The sequence below is a fragment of the Rhinolophus sinicus genome, linkage group LG07, assembly GCF_036562045.2.
Source record: "Rhinolophus sinicus isolate RSC01 linkage group LG07, ASM3656204v1, whole genome shotgun sequence".
Classification (NCBI taxonomy): Eukaryota; Metazoa; Chordata; class Mammalia; order Chiroptera; family Rhinolophidae; genus Rhinolophus; species Rhinolophus sinicus.
In genome coordinates, this window is record NC_133757.1 from 40,727,142 (window position 1) to 40,749,544 (window position 22,403).

At 40.1% G+C, this 22,403-nt stretch overlaps 1 protein-coding gene across 8 annotated transcripts in view; it reads right to left on the bottom strand.

Moving 5' to 3' along the window:
* Positions 1–7,761: 7,761 nt before the first annotated feature.
* The window catches only part of RHOBTB1 (Rho related BTB domain containing 1), a 113,053-nt gene continuing 98,411 nt past the window's right edge, over positions 7,762–22,403 (bottom strand). For all 8 annotated transcript variants that reach the window (XM_019731797.2, XM_074339479.1, XM_019731795.2 and 5 more), the window contains 5 exons: positions 22,279–22,397; positions 16,251–16,401; positions 13,260–13,348; positions 10,511–10,616; positions 7,762–9,971 (listed from right to left, as the gene is read on the bottom strand). In XM_019731797.2, coding sequence (XP_019587356.1) covers positions 9,802–9,971; positions 10,511–10,616; positions 13,260–13,348; positions 16,251–16,401; positions 22,279–22,397 — 635 coding nt within the window. In that variant the 3' untranslated portion in view covers positions 7,762–9,801. The remainder of the gene's footprint in view (positions 9,972–10,510; positions 10,617–13,259; positions 13,349–16,250; positions 16,402–22,278; positions 22,398–22,403) is intronic.

Here is a 22,403-nt window from a genome sequence, read left to right on the forward strand (position 1 = left end):
TCCACACGTAATTACAGATTTTTTTTTTCCTGTGGTAAGAACTTTTAAGAGCTGCTTTCTTAGCAACTTTCAAATATACAATACAGTATTATTAATTATAGTCACCATGCTGTACATTACATCCCCTGACTTATTTATTTTATAACTGGAAGTTTGTTCCTTTTGACCACCTTCATCCATTTTGCCTGAAAATGATATTCTTGATTACTTTCTATCCTCTTCCTTTTTTCCCCTCATAGCACTTATTTAATAAAAATACATATTTGTTTGTCGGTTTTCATTGCCTGCCTCCCACAATAGAATATAAACTCTATAATAATAGAGACACGGGTACTTAAAAATGCCTGCACGTATTAGATTGTATCTGTGCCATCAGTATCTGTGGAATAAATCAAACTTGACAATTATGTTATTAGTTCATTCTCCCAGAGTCATGTCAGACACCGTTAAGCAACCCCAGCACTCTTTGCCTTTGAGTCTAGATTGTGCCTCAGAATAACTCACAACACAACCACACATTACTGATCTGAGTTAGCAGATGAAATGTAGCCTGTTTTCCATACCTGGCCTCTAGCGTTAATTTTGGTATGTTCATTTATCGTCTCATTGTTACTATTTGGGTGCGTCCTACTAGATACTAGGTATTCTCTGAGGCCACAGACTGAGTCTCATACTATTTTTGGCACATAGTTGAAGTTCAAAGATTCTTCGATGAATTGAAATGATTTGTGATAATCTTTATATCAACCCTTAGGAAAGGTAGAAGGAGGACTAAATATATGATCACAAAGTTTCTAAAGATAAGATAAAATATAGCAGGTGGGAAAGTTAGTTCTGATGCCAGAAATTTGAAGTTTAAGATGTTCAATATTAACCTCTGCATGATTTGAAAAGTGGACCTTTTTGACCTATCCCACCACAAAGCATCCCAGACTTTCATTTGCATCATCTCCTTGCATATGGTATGATGTTGTTCAAATGGAATTTCTACAGGGCTAGGCTTAGAAGCAGGGTTCAGGCTTAGGGGGAGGGAAAGGGTGGGATGGAAAAGTGACAGCTGTAATGCATTCCTCCAGACTTGAAGATCAAAGCTAATCTGTTATCAGATTTTGCTGAGAATGGGTGGTCTGTTTTAGAAGAAATGAGATCTGGAATTATCTTCAACCTAGAAGGCCCTGACTTTCTGGGTGGATTTTTGGTCAAGACACTCTCAATAGAAGCATGTTTTCATGGCTGTCAGTTGAGGGCCTCGCTCATACCAAAAGTTTTTTAAGACACAAAAGATATATTCTAATTGGTTATGAATGCCAATTCTGCTTTAGGATGTGCATAATCAAGAAGTATGTCCCCATTGTAACTAAGAGATGAATGCTATTTTTGGGAAGAGCTAGTTTCAACAAAGATTACCATCACACATAGAGACATCATTCACTCCTATTACCAGTATATCTGTCACTCAGAAACAAACCAAACTATGAAAAGAAAACAAAAAGATACTGGGAAGAGCTTAGATATTTACTCCCCAACCCGCCCTCAACAACTTGCAGAAAGATATATGGATCAATAAAACCATTCTCTTCTCCATAGAATTGTCTGAATAAGACCAGAAAAAAATGATTTAAGGGGAGACACTGCCTTATGGCTGCAGCTGGCAGGGTTGCTTATCCCTTAGGCAGTTGGGGGAATGCTCTGTTAATTTATTAAAACTAGGAGTCAGGTCTAGATTCCAATGCTTAGGTTCAGAGCAATGATTTCATTTTAGGTCCTGTGGCAGGCGCAATAAAAATTAGGAAGTGAACACGATGGAAATCAGGCAGTTGGTATTAAAATAAAAATGTTAAAAATTTGCCTTAAATCTATTAGATTTTGATTATTTCTCCTGGACTGAGTCTGTGTCTGTTTAGGGAGATGATGGGAGAATCTAGAGAGAATCAGAATTGCTATCCTGGGTCCTTTTCAAAAATTACTTAAGTCTATAAAATTCTGTGTGGCAGAAATTTGCTTGGGTTCAAGTAAATCATTATTAAATTTGTTGTGCACAATCTAGGGAAAATTCAATGATGGCTTTTCAAATAAGGTCTTGTGTATATTTTTGGAAGGATGATTATGTTTGAGATTCTGTAATTTTGAAAAGCTAATCAAGGAGAATATCATTTGATGTTCTTCAAATTGATTTCAGAAGCTTTTTGACATAGAAGCAAAAAAGGATGCATTGTTTTTCATCCATGTTTACTCACCAGCATACAAAACTTCCATCAGTGTGCCCCGTCAAATAGTCCAGGTGGTTTTTCAGAATTTCAAAATAGAGGTTAGTGCGCAGATCAATCCCAGATGTGCTTGGGTCCTTTTTGCTTTTCTGGGTGTCCGTCCTGGCTTCCTATGTTTTTCTGCTCACCTTTAAGAGCCCACTTGTGTGACTCTCATTGGAGGATGTCCTGAATACTGTTGGGGCCACATCCCCCAACTCTCCAAAGCCAGAGAGCCTAGAGTGCCCACAAGTTTACAGTTATTCCCTACCTCTCCTTTGTCCAGAGCACTTAGTCTTTGGTGACTGGTGCAGGAATATGAAAGCCGACTCTGAGGTGTACTTTATACTCATGAGCCTGCCTTGAGACCAGGCTGAGAGTGGGATTGCCTGAAACTATACCCCTGCTTGGCTTCTTACCTTCCTGCTTCCTTCCCCTGCCTTTGTTGGTCTTACCTAAGCGTGCTTACTAAATAAATCACTGGCATGTCACACCTCATCTCAGGCTCTGCTTCTGGGGAACCCATTACCGTCCCCATAAGGTAATGTTGTGGGAATTAACTGAGGTAAATGCATGTGAAGCACTTATCACAGTGTTTGGCCACAATATGTACTCAAAAATGGTAAATATTACTCTGATGATGCTCACATCAGTTTTTTGCACTCTGGTAGATTGGTTCTAAGACTTGGAACATCAATCCATTCCATTGGGCAAGAAACATTTGAATAAGACTGAAAGAGCATGTGAACGTGTATCTTTACGTACCAGGACCTCACCATGTTGGTTATCTATGCAAATAAAAGCAGAATGAGAGCAAGGGTAGCTAGCAGTACAGAAAAAATCTGCTGGGGTGTGAGTCCACTTATAGTTATTTTTGTTTTAAAGCTCGGTAAGCCCATTTCTCTAAGAGTTGGAAATGTCAGATGTTTGGCCATTTACTATGACTAGTTATTTTTAAAGAAATCTCTCCGATATATAAAGTGGAAGGCTATGTGGGCTGTGGTGGCAATGAGGTCGAAGAATCCCCGGATGGGTGGGGCTGGGAGCAAAATCACAGCGGTTCGAACACCTTCCATCCAATGAATGAGGTGGTGCTGCTCTGTGGTTTACCACCCAGAGCAGGACTAAAGACAAAGGGAAGTTTATATTCACGTTAATATGATTCTACAGAAGTCAAGAGGCACGAAGAATCTGAAAGGCTTTGAGATAGTTTGAACAATCTATAGAATTTCTACTGGCAGTTTACTATTTTTTAGACTTCATATGTGAAATAACAGAATTAGAAGGCAACTTTCAATGGGTGTTGCACAAGCTTACGAGGGATTATTTTTTTAAGGCAGTCAGGCATCTTAATATTCAAGGGGCTCTTGAGAAGCCATCTTGTCCTCACACCTTTCATGATGGTCAGATGACACAAAATACTAAGGCCAGATGTGACTGACTAACTCATCCCAATATCTAACAACTTCCACCATGAGGAAAGTCTCTTTAAGCCTCTCAGGTAGTCGGGAGTTAAGCTCAGTTTCTCTTCTTTTTGGCCAGAGGAGAGCCAGTCTCCAGGCTGGGCCAGAGTCTTTCAGATTCTTTATGACTCTTAAATTCTGTAGAATCATATCAACTTTGTGCTAGAGCAGGGAAGGATTTTCATGACTGAGTCCAATCACCAGTGGGTTCCCACACATGTCCATCACAAGATGCTTTGTGTACATCTGGAGCAGGACCTGGAATCTGATTTTAGATCTTGACCCCAGGGCAAGATTCACTGTAGTGCCAGGCAGTAGGAAATGACTAGTGGTTTTTACCACCAGTGGAATGGGAGAGTAAAACGTGGAGGCAGTCTAAGGAACATAGGAAGCCACAGGAAAAAAATGACTGGATGCATCTAAATGGGTTAAGTAAAAACACCCAGTTTAGATGTACTATCAGCACAGGGTGGAATTTTCAAATGCAGCCAAAGGGAACAGCATTGCTTTTCCAGAAGTATTGCTTTTATAGGAGGTCACCAGTATTGCCACACTAGTGCCTTTTCATGTAGCATATTGTCACCTGCCTAATTGCAAATTCAAGAGAACAAAGGGTTCGTCTGAAAAGCAGATAGATGAAACTTACTATGTAACACCATTTGTGCAATGATCACACCCATAAAACACTGTATAGAAGGATACCCGCACATTTAAAGACATACATTGAAAATGTTATGGGGTTGGATATTATGGAAGAAGGAGAAAATAAATAAAGAGAGGCCCTTGTACTGACTAAAGATGACAGTGCTGAGTAGTGAGGAACATTGAGGAATCTGATTAACTAGACTCTCTGTATCCAGTTTTCAAGAAAAATAAGAAAAATAAAATGACTGTGAACAATAGAAAAGAAAGTACTCCCAATGAATCAGAAGTTCAGGCAAGTTTGGCCTTGGGGTGGCCCAGTCCTTATTCCACAGAGACAACGTAGGCCCAGTGAGAAGGAAAGTCACTCTTGGAAAGTGCCATACTCTCCTCTATTCTCCCACCACCTGCATTTTCTCTCCAGCCTATGTTTTCATTTTTGTTTTCTTTTACTTTCTCATAGCTCTTGTTTTCTAATTTTTAATCACTGGCATGAAGCACTAAGCAGTAAGGTTGGCATTTGGTTTAAGAGAATGGCAGGAATAGACTACATTGTTCTATTTTGCAACATGTGGCATTGTCCTCTCTCTTGGATTTCTTGCCTTAGTAGTCACCATGCTTGGTACACAGGTTCATTTACTGTGTGCCAGGCACTGTGCCAAGTGCTTTACCTAAATCATCCCATTTAATCTGCATCAAAACCTCAGTGAAACCCATTCCTAATTTTTAAATGACTAAATTTTGGAGAGGTTGTGTATCTTCTCACACAATAGTGAAACTTAACATTCCATGGGTATTGCCACTCCAGTTGAGACTATCATGAATCATCAAACCAAAAGGATGTCTCTTTTATCAGACTGGGAGAAAATGAGAAAAATGTGCCAATTTTGGTTGGCATCCATGCAGAGAGAACTGAATCCAGTTCTTTCTTCATGGAATGCCTGTAAAATACAACCACTCTTGTCTTTGGGATTGAGAATGTACTCAGACTCATAATTTAAATACTCTTTCCATGGGACCACAATTGGGTATCACCCATTCCATCATTATTCCAGTGGAAATCCATGTTACTAAAATGTTGTTTCTAGAGAAATGGTGAGCAGCAGGAGTGAGATGCTGGCAAGTCACTTCATGTCTCCTACTGTTGTTTCTGGCTAGCACTTTCATGTCTGTGAATGTGTGACTATATGATTGATTGACTGCTACCCAAGAGTTACCTGCTCCTAAATGATTTCCATATTTTGTAGACTATAGTCTGTAAATATCTAACTGATGAGGCACCTGCCCATGAACCCAGTGAAAAATCTTGCATCTAAATGGCTTAAGTAAAAACACCCAACTGAGACGTACTGTCAGCACAGGGTGGAATTTTCAAATGCAGCTAAAAGGAACAGCATTGGTTCTCCAGAAGCATTGCATTTACAGGAGGTCACCAGTGTCGCCACACTAGTGCCTTTGCATGTTGCATATATCACCTGCCTAATTTGAAATTCAAGAGGACAAAGTCTTTACTTGAAAATAAATTAAGTCATGAGATACAGAGTAATCTTATAAATTAGCATTTTAAAAGAGAGTATATCTATGGCTCAGAATGTTTAATTCAACTTCCATGGCTTTGGTCTGTGGCCCTTCTTCCTCTTTTCTTTTTTTTTTCAATTGCTCTTTGCTTTTTTTTTCTTTTTTCTTTATTATGCTGCTGCTTGATTACTTACAATACATGAATAGCACACACAACACAAATATATTCTCCCTGGCTAACTTCTCACTTTATATCTTTTATACCATGGTTACATTCTTCTAGAAGAAATGAATTATTGCTACTTGTCCACTAGAATCCAATTAGGGCATTCAATGAAATACTCTGTAAATATGCATATACGTGTGTGTATATGTGTATAAAACCCAATTCAAGAAAAAGTCTGGTTAATCTTCAGCTTGCAGACAAGGATTAATTTCAGAAATGTTGCACTCACAAAGTAGTTTCCAAACTTTGCATTCACTTTGTTTTTTACTCTATTTAGTAGAATTCATTATGCATAGCTAATGTCACAGTGATAAAAAACTGAATTTTGACAACTAATGTACCATACAATGGGAGCAAGTGTGAAAACAATCTTAGAAATACTAGATTCATGCTCTTGAATGTCCATCATGAAAGTTACCTCTAACCCAGTAGGATTTGTGGTTTCTATAATGCCAACATAGGGCTGTTGAAATCCTTCATGATTTGCCAGGCATTGCCCTAGGAGAAAGTTAGACCAAGACTTTCCATAGGTAACATTCCACTGGTATGCATTATGGAAAAGGTGCTATGGTCTGGACTGCCCACCTTGAAAAGGTACGGGAATGTGTTGGGAATCTTGCTGTCTTTTCTCCAGTTGTTTTTATGTTGTCAACTCCTTTCCATATGGAGTTTCAGGAAACTTGCCACTCAGAAAAGTCCTCCTATGAGATCTCATTGGAGACACTTCTTCCCTCTGAGCTTGGGTAGACATTAAACTACCTAGAAGTCCAGAAATTGTTTACACATTTTCCCAAAGACTTTGTCAAATGTCCTTCTGAAGAAAAGACTGATTTTCATAAGCCCCCAATGCAACCTTCCACTTAGCTGCTGGCAGATTGCCTAAACCCAGATTATAATAAACCCATTAGGGTAGAGACATCATTTCTGTTTTTTTCCCTCCCAAAGTTAAATCATGTCTAGTCACGTAATTATTAGCTAAGAGCAAAGAACCAGACCCCTCATTTATATCATGGCACTGGAATCTCAGCTGGCAATACCAAAATCAAAGATGACAGTCATGGAAACAACCAAAGTGTCCTTTGATAGATGATTGGATAAGGAAAATGTGGTATATATACACAATGGAATACTATTCTGCCATAAGAAAAGATGAAATAGTGCCATTTATGACAACATGGATGGATTTTGAGATTATTATGCTAAGCGAAGTAAGACAGAAAAAGTCGAGAACCTTTAATTTCACTGATATGTGGGATATAAAATTGAAAGCAACAAAGGAACAAGACAAAGAAACAAAGAAACAAAAACTCATAGACACAGACAATAGTTTAGTGGTTACCAGAGGGTAAAGGGGGTGGGAGGTGGTAGATGAGGGTAAATGGTGATGGAAGAACTGTTTTTGGATGGTGAACACACAATGTGACATACAGACGATGTATTACAGATTTGTACACCTGAAACCTATGTAACTTTACTAACCATTGTCACCCCAATAAACTTTAATTAAAACAACAACAAAGATGACAGTCATTCAAGCTGCCTTATTACTGGAGCACACCAAGCATCCATGACTCAACACCTTTAAAGTTTTGATAGTTTTTTAAAAAGCTATTAACATTACACACATGATAATGATGGTAGTCCCTTTAAAAAAAACAACTGAAAGCATTTTATAGCTAAACAATTTTATTGGCTTTTTGTGGAATAAAAAACACAAAACAAACCACCATGGTTAAAGGCCATAATCAGCGTCAACCAAATGAACCAGCCACTTGGTCACAGTAGCTGATAACAAACACTAGTGGATATTATTGCTTATAACCCAGGTTCATTTATATGTCCATTACTTTTTGGCAAGATTACAATCAAATGGGAGCTTTGGTTGTGTAAATTCAACTCTGACTACACACTGAAAACTCAACCTCTACCATTTTATGATGGGATATATGCTGATTCTTCCTGAATCTTGACATTTGTCTTCTCAATCTTTCTCCTTTCGCCTTCCATTAATGATGTACAACCCTATTGACAAAAAATTTAAAGTACATGCATTTATAACCATCCGTCCCTACTCTACTGCTTTCCTCCCTTGTCAAGAGAGGGTGATGCATTTCTGGGCCTCTGCAAACTCTTGTATCTCATGTGTTTTCACTATTAGTAATAAATGCCCATCCATAATCTGGATAGATTTTCAAATGTGTATGACTGTCAACATTGGAGTTGGGACTCAACTGTCTCTTTTCCAACTTCTGAAAGCTAGAAGAAAAAAAAATCCACAACTTTTAGCGTTAGTAAATTGACATCCCAACAGAACAAACCGGAGCCCCCACCATACAAGATCCCATGGTAGGTGTGGAGCTGCGGCCTTCAAATTCTCTGTATGAATGCTGTAATGTTTTAATTTACAGAGAACAGTGATTGACTGCCTCTTGAAAGCTCCTCTGCTCAATACTTTCTATTTTAACACTGAAAACTCAGAATGACAAAGGGTCAGAATGAATTCACAATAGCACCATTTCCTAGACTCTTGGAATAAGATTCCTGTCTGTGGTGGAGAATGCAGGGACCCTAGACGACCCAGCCTCCAGCTTCATGCCTTCACAGGCCCCGCCAGATTTCAGCAGCAGTGGGTGGTCTGCCTTAGCCTAGTTCTGCAGCAACATGAATTTTCCCTGGGAAGAGTTAAAAACGTGTCTTATAAAGTGAAGTTGGCCACAGGTGAGAGACCTGAGGAAGCTTATTTCTGGTGGTGAGATGTAACAAGCCTACAGATGGTGGGATAGAGATCAGGGACCCTTGCCCTTACCCAACTCGATTCAAGTCAGTGGAGAATCTGCATGCAGAAGCATGGCAAGATCAAGGAATAGGAGAGACAGAAACCCTAACACAGCAATCCAAACACCAATGCTCTTACGTTATCTTTTGTATTCAGGTCCACCAGTGAGTTTGCCCTGAATAATGCTGGGATTTAATAAGCCCTTCTAATGATTATAAAGATTATCCTCTTGAATCTAGACATTTGAAACAACAGAAGATTTGATATCACTATATTTTACATGGCACATATAACCATATAATTACTAACACTTCCACGGCAAATATTGGAAATACACATTCTTGGAGTTGACTTGGTAATTATTATACCAGTGTTATTCAGCAGAACAAAGATTAAACACTCCCTAACTTGCACTTTGGGGAATTTCATTCCAGCCTTCTACTTCACAACAAAATGATATCGCTCTAATTATGTAATAATGCTCTGCGTTCACGTGGGCACAGAGAATCACAGGGTGTCTTCATGGTTAATTTGTGGCCTGTAAAATAAAGTAATACATAGTAATTTCATTTCAACAAAATACAAGACACCGTATAAAAATATTTTTCAGTTTGGAATTTGAAACATGAAAGCTGGGTTTTCTTTTTTTCTTTTGTATAAAAAGAAATGAAATAATGACTAAGGTTTATTAAGCCTTCTAACAAAAAAATATACATATAAGGAATGCAGTGAGCGTCAATTTCCCTTTTTGTCCAGGCTCATGGATGGTGAGCTTGTGCTTTGATCCCAACAAAGATAAATGCACAGAAGTGGAGGAAGATCAGTGCCTGAAACCTGAACTACATTTTATCTCTAATAATAAGACTAATTTTACAGTAGTGCTTTAAAAAGCGGTGTGTTGGATTACTGATCTTTTTTTTCTCTTCCTGCTCAAGCGACTGCTGGACTTGAATTCCAGAAGCACCACTTTCGTCTTGAGTAATGTTTATTTAGTGCAATATCTTCCTTCTCTCGTTCCCTTTTGACGCGCTGGTAGTGGTCTTCTTCTTTCAGGTACCACACAGGGGGCCAGCGGTGGCGCTCAAAGTATTCCTGGTTGTCTAGTGAAGGAAAGGGGTGGATGATCACACCTGTTGTTCATTAATTGCTTCTATATGCTAGGTTCTGTGTTTAATGTTCACAAATATGATTATTGTATATATCCTCTCAAAGACCTGATGCGCAGGGACTATGATTAGGACCATTGGCAGATTGTGACAATGGAGTTTTGAGAGGTAGAGTCACTTGCCTGAAAGTCATGTGACTGGGCACAGAGAACCTGAACCCAGGGTCACCTGATTTAGAGTGTAAGCTTGCTCCTAAGCCTGCCTCCCCAGAAAAGGCTGAGCCATAACCTCAGCATATTCTGTAGCAGGGCCTCCTGAACCCCACCCCACCAAGACCCCCAAGCGTGAAGTTCTCCAAAGAGAATTCCCAATCTATAATCCCTGTGTCATGTCATGTGAGGATGTGGCCAGCAGCCAGTCATCAGGACTTCTCCATGAGCTTCTTATTGCCCATGTTCCTTCTCAAGGGCAAGAGGGCAAACACTTCAGTTAGGTGATAAGAATTGGATGAATGGGGAGCCCCGCAGTCTCACCTGCAGATTTTGATTTGATTTCCTTGCGGAACTTGGAACAAACACTGTTGTAGTTGGTGCAGATGTGGTGCAAACACCAGGCAGCCAACTGGTGGGCGTTGTGAAACTGCAGAGAAGTGACCAAAAGTGGGTTAGACTCTATTATCTAAATTGGGGAAGCCACATAGGGGTGAGAAAATTAAGGGCCCATATACTAACTCAGTAAACATCTTGTTTTGACTTTGGCCATGGATCTTATTCCAGCCAAGTATAGCATTTGGCACACCACTCCTTTATCCCCTGTGGTAGGTGCACCAAAAATAATCACAGTAACAGATCAGGAGTTCAAAGTATGCCTTGCCCTCCCACCTTCCCCCGCCAGCTGGCCCTCTAGTGATAAGTGACTGTGGCCTCTGGAAGGCACCAGCCCACAGCAGAAAGCAGCGATGTCATCTCTGTTTAAGGAAGCCTGGGCAACGCAATACTCCGTGTCACATGTCAGAGCTCAGCTTGCTGGGGCCAAAGATCTGAAAGGGGAGACTGTGGAATGTGTGCCTGTCCTATACCTGTCCTTTGGTTACATAAGCAGCGCAGGCAGTGTGGGCAGGGTGGGAGGGGTCTGAACACCCACCCCTCCTTTCTGAGCAGGTGCTCAGGGAGCTGGCTCTGATTCAGCTGTGACTGAAAAAGAACCAACGCTCAAATATTGACAACCCCCATTCCTTCCCCAAATTTGGCAGGTCTCCTCACATCCCTCAGTCTTTATGTCTGCATCCTTTCTCAGACATCCATTCTTTTGTTGTTGCTCTTGAAGTTCCTTGGATCAGGCACAACCCTGAAACTTACAGCCTGGCTTCCTTTGGGGCCCACGTTGTCCTGAGCGAAGGCCAACGTCCTCAGAAACTAACCCAAGAAACTCTTTAAAAATCACAACTCCCATGACACAGATAATTTTAGCTGGTGCTTCAAACTTATTTTGATATCAGATTTCTTTCTGAAATTAGGATTAGGGTAGCAGTGTACTGGAGTTGGCTTGTACCTACCTGGTCAGGAGAGTCAATTGTGCGTGTGTATTCATTCCCTACTCTGAGTTCAGGGACTTTACATTGTTAAAATTGGTCAGGTGGGAAATTTATACCACGGGAATTAGAAAATGCACAGGGGCCCACTTGTCCCCAAGTTGATTATTAAATACCAGCACAAGACTGGGTTAGGGTCTAACGAATAAGCTAAGATATGGGAGACTCCATCCTAAACCCTTTCTCCCAAGGCCTGTCAGAGCTTAGTAGTAATCATATTATTTCCTTGCAGGGTTTATGTGCGGGCAGGGAGGGGAGGGGACAGCACAGGAACACAAAACAAACAGCCACAACTGCAAATGATTACCTGAAGAGGCCTGGCCCTATGTGAAATTCTGGGTCATTTCATCTTCTATAGGAGGAATACTTACTGGAGAGAGCCCAAGTCACCAACTCTCCCTCAGGCCTGTTTTAAAAGACCCCAAATTCCACGTGTGGACAATAAATTTGGATGGGAGCTTACTGATCCTATTGCAATTGATGTCTCTTTGCAGTTTTTACTGTAACTGCTATCAGGTTGTTTTTCATTTGGATTTTATTAATTGGTGCCTGTGTCTATATCTCTCACTTGCCTTTAATTGCCACAAGGGCAGAGAATCCACCATTTGAATCTCATGTCCTCTTGTCTAGGGCAGTACCTGGTACTCGGGGAGAAAATCTATCCAATACTCAAAAGTTAAGTCAGACTGCACAGATTTCTGTAAAGTCATATTTCCCCTTATTCTTTCCTGAATCTGAGCCATCGCCAATGGCCACAGTTGGAATGGCCTGAGTAACACCTGCTATGTGCCTCCCTCGTTTCCCTGAGATACCTCTTCTCCCTTGATTGAGAAATATTGATTTAAATTGGCTGACCTAAGACTTAGTAAACCACGGCCCTAACTGAGAGAGGGAACAAAGAAAGCCAAACCCAATAGGCCAAATAAAAGACTGAAGAATTTGTTCTTAGTTCTTTCAGAGTGTAAACACATTGCCAACAAGTCTATGCCACGGACTAGATAATCCCACATATGAGTATGTGCCTTGCATTATGGGAGGGCTTCCACTCTTAAATGCTGTTTCTTGAACATTCTCTCCCACTTGATTCTCACAATAATTTATAAGGCTGATTGGGCATGAATCACCATCCCCATTTTTTATAAATGAGCAAATTGAGGCAGAGTTTAGCTTTGTGCCTTGAGTAAGATATTCAGTTACAAAGCTGAAGCTGCATCTTGGATGCTCTCTATAAGAATAGTGCAAGTGGTATATTGGGATTATAGAATCACAATATCAATATTAACAAATACTGATTTTTGAAAACCTGAGGAGAGCTGCAGTGGGGCCTAACGGGACTTCATGGAATTCTAGAAACTGTCTGATCTTGGCCAACACATGTCTAAGAATTTAAAAAGAGAGACAAAACCTTCTGCTAGGGTGCCCCATGTTGTTCTCCCACATCTGAAGCTGGTGCCTCAGGGGACAATGGGGCTGGTGTGGGGGTGAGGTCCTTGTTGTTTTTTCAAATGGACCGCGGCAGGGTGGATAGTGCATGAAACGTAAAACTCTCAGATCTTCTCAGTGTTCACAGGGGGCCTCTGTGACTCAGTGGTGACATCTTTATTTAGACAGATGCAACAGTGGAATGTTTTATCAGCATTAAATGAACGGGTTGAGCACACTTAAAAGGTAAAAAGCAAACTGTTACAAACCTGGGCCAACTCCAAATAAGAGAGCACTTCTCCATCAATGCCTATGCCACTCATGGCAGCCTTGGTCAGCTCCTGAACGGCGTGCTGCTCTGGAGAAGAGAGGGAGCAGGAGAAAGTCAAATTGTCCTCTACAAGCCAGACATCTTGCCCTAAGGGTCTGGTCACCCAAGAGGGGAGAAAGTATGGGACACAGCTCTGACAGCCATCCAAATTGAATCTAAGGCCTGTTCTGATGTGTAAAGCCTTTCAGTACATAGAGTTTTGGTCTCCAGCCATAGCACCAACAGCTCTGGGGACACTTGTTAGCACTTCTGCAATAGCCAGAGTCCCCCAGATAGTCACTGTCCCTTATGGTAACTACCGGCCATATGAGACTATTTACTTACGTGAATTTACACTTGGATAAAAATTCAGGTCCTTAGCCACACTAGCAACCTTTAAGGGCCCAATAGCCACATTTGGACAAGGCAGACACAGAATGTTTCTATCATTGCAGAATGGTCTGTTGGACAGTACAGCTCTAGACAGTCCAGCACCTTCCTAGAATCCTCTAGACTCTCTAGTATCTTCCTGTTTGACAGTTTCCCCGCTCACTTCACTCCAAATCTCAACACTCTCCGACAGTGGAGAGACTGAGTAACAGGAACGAATTCATATGGGAAATTAATAGTGTGAATGCATATGTCTGTTTCAACAGCTGCAGATGGGAGACATATTGTTCAGCCTCTTAGATTCCAACAGTTGGGGGGACTGTCAGCCAGGAGTAACACAAATCCAGTTGAGAAAGCCATTTTTGCTCGGGAGCAGTGTCCAAGGCTTCTAAGCTGAATTTAAATTGTGGTTCTGAGACTGAGCTGTCTTTCCTCCATTTGGGCTGTCACCTGCCTCTGGGATTGACATGCATGGGTAGTCTAAGCCCTGCATTTCTAGCTCCTTGAGTTGCTGTATTCTTTTTTCATCTCTATCATTGCACCTGTTCTTCTAATCCAATATACTGTCCAAATCATACTTATTGCTGCTCCAGCGCTACACATTTGTTAGGCAATATGCCTCTAGCTGGTCAATAAGGTATCCAGATTTGAATGGTTTCTTTGGTAAACCCTTCCTCAGCTGGATTGACAGACAAGTGCTATTTGAAACTCAATTTCCCAGAAAAGTAACTGGGCTTTTTAATTTTAGGTAACTGTAATATTTCTTGATATTCATTCAACACTTTGGCTTGCAAAGCATTTTCACCCCAGAAACTGATTTGTAAACACTATGATCTGAACACTCTATACTTACACTAAATTGTACAAAGCAAACATTATAAATGATTAAAGTAATCATCTTAGGAAGCCATATATTAAATAGTTATAAGAGTTATAACAGCATTTAATAGCACCAACATACAGAGAAATCTGTAGTTCACACAAGGTTTTTCGGGTCAGTTTCTTCCATGGAGAAATCAGGCCCATGTTTTCATCACCATACTTAATATTTAAGCCAAAATGACACTACTTCGAGGTTGATCTCACACCTTGGTCAACCACGTTGGCTCCAAATTACTTTTGACTATTTCAAAAAAGATCAAATTTATCCTCAAAGGACAAATACTTGTAAAAACTGTGAGTGGTCAAATGGTTTGGAACTGATACTTCTGGAAAAAAGAACTGCCCATTGTAGCCTCCTGGACGTAATATTTAAAAGGCAATATATACTCATTTGGATCTATGACTTCAGGTGTATTAGTTAAAAACAGTTTTTAAAAAAATCAGATGGCAATGCTTCAACTATCTCTTGCTATCTAGTCGGGGAAGGTGGAAGGTGAGGGGAGAACTTTGATTTCCTGTTGGTTGAGTAGAGTAGAAACCTGGAGAAATAAATCTTTTTTCTGAAGACATTGACAGAAAGTCAAGCACAGATATGACTGGTGCGTTTGCTCATGCATTCATTTTAATTCATTTAGTGATTCAGTGAATATTTACTGAGAACCTGATATGCTCATGTACTTTTCTGTGTGCAGACGATAGGCCAGTGAACAAAACAGGCACTCTCTCTGCTTTCGTCATTAACAGGAATCAACGCAACATAGCGATAAACACATAGATTGTGGATTGACACCGCTGGTAAATGAGGCTGGAGGTTTAAATTAAAACAAAAAGTATTTGAATGCATATATTCTATTTAGACCTGCTTCGGCTTACCAACTGAACAAGTCTAGAAATGAAGATAAGATTTTGTGAACTTAAGCCAAGTCTCCTTTTTTTTTTTTACTTTCTCCCAAAATGCTCTTGACAATGTCAGAACATTTTCTAAAATAACTTTAAGAAAACCACTTACATAATTCTGACAACATGCCAGACACTGTTCTAGGAATATATATATATATATATATATATATATATATATATATATATATATATATATATCTTAACTCTTTAGTCCTTATAACAGCTCTGTGATAGAATACTATTATCCCCATTTTAAAGAGAGTGAAAGTGGAGACACAGATGAGACACAGAGTGGTTAAGTGAAGAGTAAGATCATCCAATTGCTAAATGGTGAAGTCAAAATTGGAACCCAAGCAATCTGACCGTGTCACCTGTGTTCTTCACCACTGCCTCCTGTTGCCTCTTTCTTAAAGACTATGTCTGAGCACACCTAATGGGGATCATGTGGACAGGGTAGTTTTATTTCAAATTCCGTGGTCCACACATAAGGCCGAGTGCACACAGCCTGGGCCCGCAGGGCAGGGTCCACGTATTACCCATCTTTATGTTTGTATCACCTAACAGCACCTACCACAAAGAAGGTGCTTAGGAAATATTTGTTGAATTGAATTGGGCTGTCTGATACATTTGATCAGTTCATATCATCCTGCACAAGACAGTCCTATATTGAGTGATAAAAAAAATTGATTTTTATTCCCTGGAACTCTTATTTTTGTTTAAATGGGATTTTGATCAATTGACAGTCAGACACTGCATGGCCCTGAGTCATCAGCCTTACCTGCAAGTGCGACCAAGTGTGGCAGGCAAAATCTGTTTGCCAAAGCAATTAATTCCAGTGGGTCCAGGTCCAAGTTAGGTGACAACTGCTTGGTATAGAGATAATCCAATACCGCCTGCATTGACATCTTGTTTATGTTCGGGAGATACACCTGAAATGTTATTTGAAAAGCTAAGTCCTGATGAAGAAAGCAGTGGGCATATTTTCAGGCTATACTGCTTATAAATATTCCAACTGTGTGATTCAATATTGGTGAGTCTGGAACGCCTGCTTTGAGACCGTGTATAGAAGCCATTCACTATTTATGGCTTTAAACATAACAGTTTGATTTGTAGATGACAAAAGAGTGGGGCTGCCTGACAAAGCCTGATTTGGAATTTTTAAATGGCTATTTGGACTTATAAATCAGACAAATGGGCTGTAAATGTATGATGACATTATAGTCCCTCCTTGCCAAGTACCTTATAATACTCTATTGTGGTGAAAGAAATCTCCTAGCAACATGACAGGTGTTAATGGGAGCTGCAATGCACACTGTTGCTGACACATGATAGAGCCCAGCTCTCTAAGATGTCAAAACAGAGGATGCATAGCCACCCTAGTTGCCACAGTGACTGGCTTGATTCCACCATTCTGTCAATATATGCTAATACAATATACACCCTTCATCATTTTTCCTGTGGCACAACCACATAGGTTCAGAAATACTGGAACACCATCAGGCATCAGTAGATTGAGAGAATCCAGAGAAGTCCCTTGCCCGGGACTTCTGGGGGAATAGTTGGTTGGCTATGGTGTACTCTCCCCTCATCTTCCTCCTGAGCACCTGTAGTGGTTGCTGGAATTTGCTAGAGAGGCAGGGAGTTCTGGATGGCTGGGTGTGGATCCATGGGGATGTATACTGTACAGCAGCTACTTTTCATTGTAGGTCTCTACTCCCTGAAATGGGCCCTGATGTAGTATAGAATGCTGCCACTGGTGTTTGCTATTGAAACGACGATGATTATAAAAACTAACATTAAAATTGAAAGCCTCCTATGTACATACAAGATACTGTGCTAAGCTTTCTGTACACATTATCTAGTAATTTGATCCTAGGGGGAAGTGATTAATTTTGACACTTTACCGATAAGGAAATTGAGGTTCAGGGAGGTTAAGTTCCATGTCCAAGGTCACACAGCTAGTCAATAGTGACTGGGATTTGAACCCAGGGAGAATAATTCTAAAGTCTATGTTCAGAATTTCTGTGCAGTACTGTTAGGTTGGTGCAAAAGTTATTGCAGTTTTTGCAATTATTTTTAACATTTTAAACCGTATTTACTTTTGCGCCAATCTAATAGCAACCTTTCGTGGCAAAGAAGCAAAGATTTGGCTTACAGTACAGATAAAGCACCATATTTCATTAATAGTTTTTAAGAATTAGATTTCTAAGTTCAAAAGGATGAGCAGTTGTAAATGTCTTAATTCTGGTATTTGATAAACCTCTATACACCATATAAAGATATACATCTATAATTATATATGATTACATTTATATTATATATCTAATCTCTTGATATTTATATAAATCCATATATTTGTATCTATTATCTATCTATCATCTATCTATCTATCTCCTATCTGTCTGTCTATCTATCTATCTATCTATCTATCTATCTATCTATCTATCTATCTATCCATCCATCTATAATACAGGGCTCATGGCCAATGCATTCTAGTGGTGTGGGTCTAGAATTGCTTAAGCTATAACAAATTTCTACACTATTCCCCTGCACAGCCACCAGCTACCTCAGATGGGCATATGCTTTCAGACAGAGCCTTCCCTTAATACATCAAAGGAAATGCCTAGAAAAATTCCTAGACATATTAAGAAAATTACTCCCCCTTCAGATATAGTCAGCGAAAACAATGATGATTCCAGAAAGAAGGTGCATGAATTGTTACCATCAATGATTTGACAAGTGTGGCCATTTCAAGTTGTTAGCACAACCTCTGCAATAGTAGATAGAACTTAGCAAGTAGAAACTATTACTAAAATTATTTTAAAATAAAGAAGCCATTGTACTGTAATTAGTTGCTATTCCAGTGAATCTAACACTGACTGTATTTGTGCGTATGCTAACCTACATCTATGTTTATGTACACATCCATTTATGTATAGAAACCCACATAAACTTGTTTCTATGTGTACGAGCACATGGCAAAACTTCATTTCGCTGGAATGGTGTTTGGATTGCTACAAGTTTCTAGATAATTGAAGGTTAATTAAGTTGTGAAAGTTTACAATTTGAACACTTTTGATAGTGAAACACCGTGTACATTTTATAAAGTGCTATAAAGTGTCAATGATGTTAAATATAAAAGCCCCAGAGCTTCCTGTGAACACCTGTTCTCTCAGAGATGGAGATGTCTGCTGTTTCTGAAAATAAGGGCTTCAAGGACAGGGCAGGCCCAGGAATGTCACGAAAATGCTGTGTGACATTTGAAAAATCATTCACTCTCTATGACTCAGTTTCCTCATCTGTTACATGGGAGGGATTTGGCATAGATGACATTTAAAGCTTTTTCTTCTTGACTGAGATCATGGATTTTGATGATATTCAGATTACATTGGTGTGTTTTGGTAAGAGTGTGTTCTAAGTCATGGCAAAATGGACATTCTAAATTAAAAAAAAAAGTTGTTTCTAGCAGTAGGAGATGACATATTCCAGCAAGCAGCCCTACCCCAATACTCTCAATGTCTGGAGGGTTCTGACATTTGTAATCATTCGTGACCTGCTGCTTCCTTCTTGCTAATGATGCCAATATTTTTTTTGAAGCGATGGCTCTTTTTGGCAAATAATGTTGGGACCTGTAGAAGTAACGAGCAAATGAGAATAAACTAAAAACACTTTCAGAACATACATTATTTTTTTCCCCAGGTTTTTTTTTTAAATCTGTTTCTGTGATTTCAGCATTCATAATTAACTGTATAACTATGGAGAGACAATTTTATAGAAGTTTTAACAACATGATAAATAAAGTTATGTAAGAAATGGAATTAAGAATTTGCATCCTACCTGCTGGATGTAGCTTACGAAAAAAAAAAAAGAGTAATAAAGGAGAATATAATGCTACCTAAACAACGTCCCATATTCCAATTTAGTTGGTTTAAAATTTTAATTGCCAAGATCAGCTCAGACTATTAGGCTTATAATTAGAGATGGTCTACCAGAGAATGAGAAAGGATTCTAGACCCAGAGCACAGCTTACTACAACCCTGGCATGCATTTTTAATGAACCACTTGCTGAGTACCTCTGGGGAGAGAATTATGCTTACTGCTATATAAAAAGTAATGAGAAAAATACAAGTGAAATAGTGTCTTCTTAAATATGAAATGACGACTAATGTTAAAGTAACATCAGTGGGCATATTTTATTCTTTTCTGGATATGCAGGTGAATTCGATTAATGTGAAAATAAATAGGCTGAATTTTGTGGGGGAATCAGATATTCAAAAGAGAAAATAGAGTTAAAAGGTGGCTTAGAAAGGACAAAGCCCAAGTGCAAATATGGGCCTGGAGCATTTACTGAGTGGTTGAGTGTTCTTTCCTACCCCCATAACCTCTTCTACCAAGCTTTGCAAGTTTGGGAAGGGAACTGGGGGCTTTGACTTAGGGCTTCCAGGGGACAAAGATCCTTAACTCTTCATTGGAAAGAATTTCACAAGAGTCCTCCAGGATATTAGTCACTCCCACTTCATGAGCATTTCTGTGTTCTAGGCACCAAATTTGATGCCTTACAACATGTACTTTCATGCCTTACGTGCCCTTTGAAGCAGCTTCTCTCATTATCCCCATTTTATAGATGAGGACACAGGTTTACAAAGGGTCGGTCGCTTGCCCAAGGTCAAGCTGAAATTAGAGTTCAAAACTACAGAACTATTATAGTCTATACTGGAAATAAAGAGAAGGAGCAGGAGAGGGCAGGAATGTAAACTGCTCATGGCATTCTTCATATATTGGCTAGAGAAGTTTTGGCACAGACTTTCGGTTGCTTGGTTCCATGGTCTTTGTCTATTGAGCTGGGTTGAATCTATACTTACCTGTTATGCACCTTATCTACAGCTCTAAGTGGTGAGTGACCTCATCTTTTATGGGGGAGTACTCAACAGGTGGACACCTCCAGGAGAGGCTATTAAACATACACCTGCGCATTCACATTCGCTGCCAAGGTTTTGTTCCGGTCATGTCCCCTGCACATTTTAATCTGGAGACAATTACAGTCCATTCTGGGAAGGGATAAAGGGGATTAGCATTTGCGAGGTCAGCTCTGACAGCGTCCCTTTGGGCCTGGGTTCCTGACCTTGATCATCTCCTCTGCTGGGTTAATCGCAGGGCTCCTGCAGTACCCTCAGCACACCTTTCAGAGAGCTGGAAAAAGAAGGGCAGCAAGCCTCTGGGCTCTTTATCTCGAGATTATTGGAGTCAGTGAAATGCCATTTGCATGAAGTTTTATTAATTGGTGGCTTCCTCACATTTTTTTGCAAGTAAGAGGCAAAGAATATCATTAATACTGCCGACATCAAAGGAAAGCTGACAGCTACCATGTGTGTAATGTTTATGAGGTGCTTTGCAAGTATTGACTCTTACACCTCACAACTGTGGGCAGTTATCATGTTTTTCAGATGGGGAGATGGGAATTCAGAAAGGTGGTCCCTTGCCCAAGCCATACAGCTTGTATGTAGGAGAGCTGAGGGTTGAGCTGGACAAGCTGTAGTAGTCTCAGTGACAACTCTCCAAGACACCTTTGATGAGAGGAAAGACTACATTTGGTTAGAAGTGAGGACCTCCTGATTTATAAAGGCTGGTAGACACCAGAAGGGGTCATCAAGATATTTCCAACATCTTTTCCCCAAACAGCAGAAAGCCTTTTGCTGGGGGTTGGTTTAGGAGCAGCTGTAGTTTGTTCTGGAAGCAGAAGGGTGGCCTAGTGATCTCCACAGCCTTGGCCATCCCTGGCTTGTGATTCTAGGATTCCATTTCCCTCCTTGGGGATGCAAATGCAGACTGCTGGGTCACAATGGGAGTGCTCAGATTTCTGGTGTGAGCGCCCCTTTCCAAAAGTTAGCCATTGTTTTCTGTATTTCTCTTAAAAATTTGGAAAGGTGCTGAGATGAGCAAAATAAGCCTCCTAGGACAATAAACTTGATGGGGTGTCCCCATGGTTTTTTTTTCCCAAAGATGGTCAAAAAATACTTGCAACACTCAACAAAAATGCTGGTTCACCTCTACACTAAAGTTAGAAGTGCTTGAATGGAATTTTTCTTTTCTAACAGTTTATAAAAAGATGAAGATATAGGCTCTCCAAGATACAGCTTGCGCTGCACTGACTATCCCTCTTTTGGAGACAAGTAATCCAGAGGCTTCCACTAGACCTAAGCACTTTGAGAGGTGTGTTCAGAGGAGTAACCATTTGTTCCGTTACTGTATCCCCAACCTTTAACAAACCAGAGAAGGCAAATTAGGGCAGAGTCTCAGGGAGTGTTGTAATTCAAGGGGACCTCAAGGGCAACCTAGTACATCTCTCATCTTGCAAACGAAGAAATTGAGGCACAAGTAGATGGCTTCTTAAGCTCCCGCATCTGGTTAGGACCAGAGCTGAGCCTAAGATGTACGTGACTGAAGAAACATTTTGCTCTCTTCAACTCCTGGAAGACAGCCTCTGCCTGTCTTGCGTATGCTTTTGATAGTATGTTGCCCAGTGACATTTTTTTAAAAGGTATAGCTGATCATATTTTCAGAGAAGAGGAGAGCTGTGAGGATGGAAATATACTCTACATGTAAAGCACTTAGGTTCGTACACATAACCAGTGAATAATAAATAAAGGCTCTTCATTATTGCAGCATTTAGAAGCGGGTGACCTGACACTCAAGCTATCTCATGGAAGTAGTTAAAGAATTGAAGTCATCTGGCTAATAAAATGCTTTCTGCAAACACACAGACACATTTATAAAGATACCCCTTAGGCTTTTTAGAAGGCACCTACCTCACTGTTGGCGCTTTCCACAAATGACCCCCCGAACATGGCAGCCATCCACTTGCAGCTACAGATCAGCAGCGGTTTGTGGGCACTGATGGCGCCATCATCCAACTTAAATGTCACATCTGCCC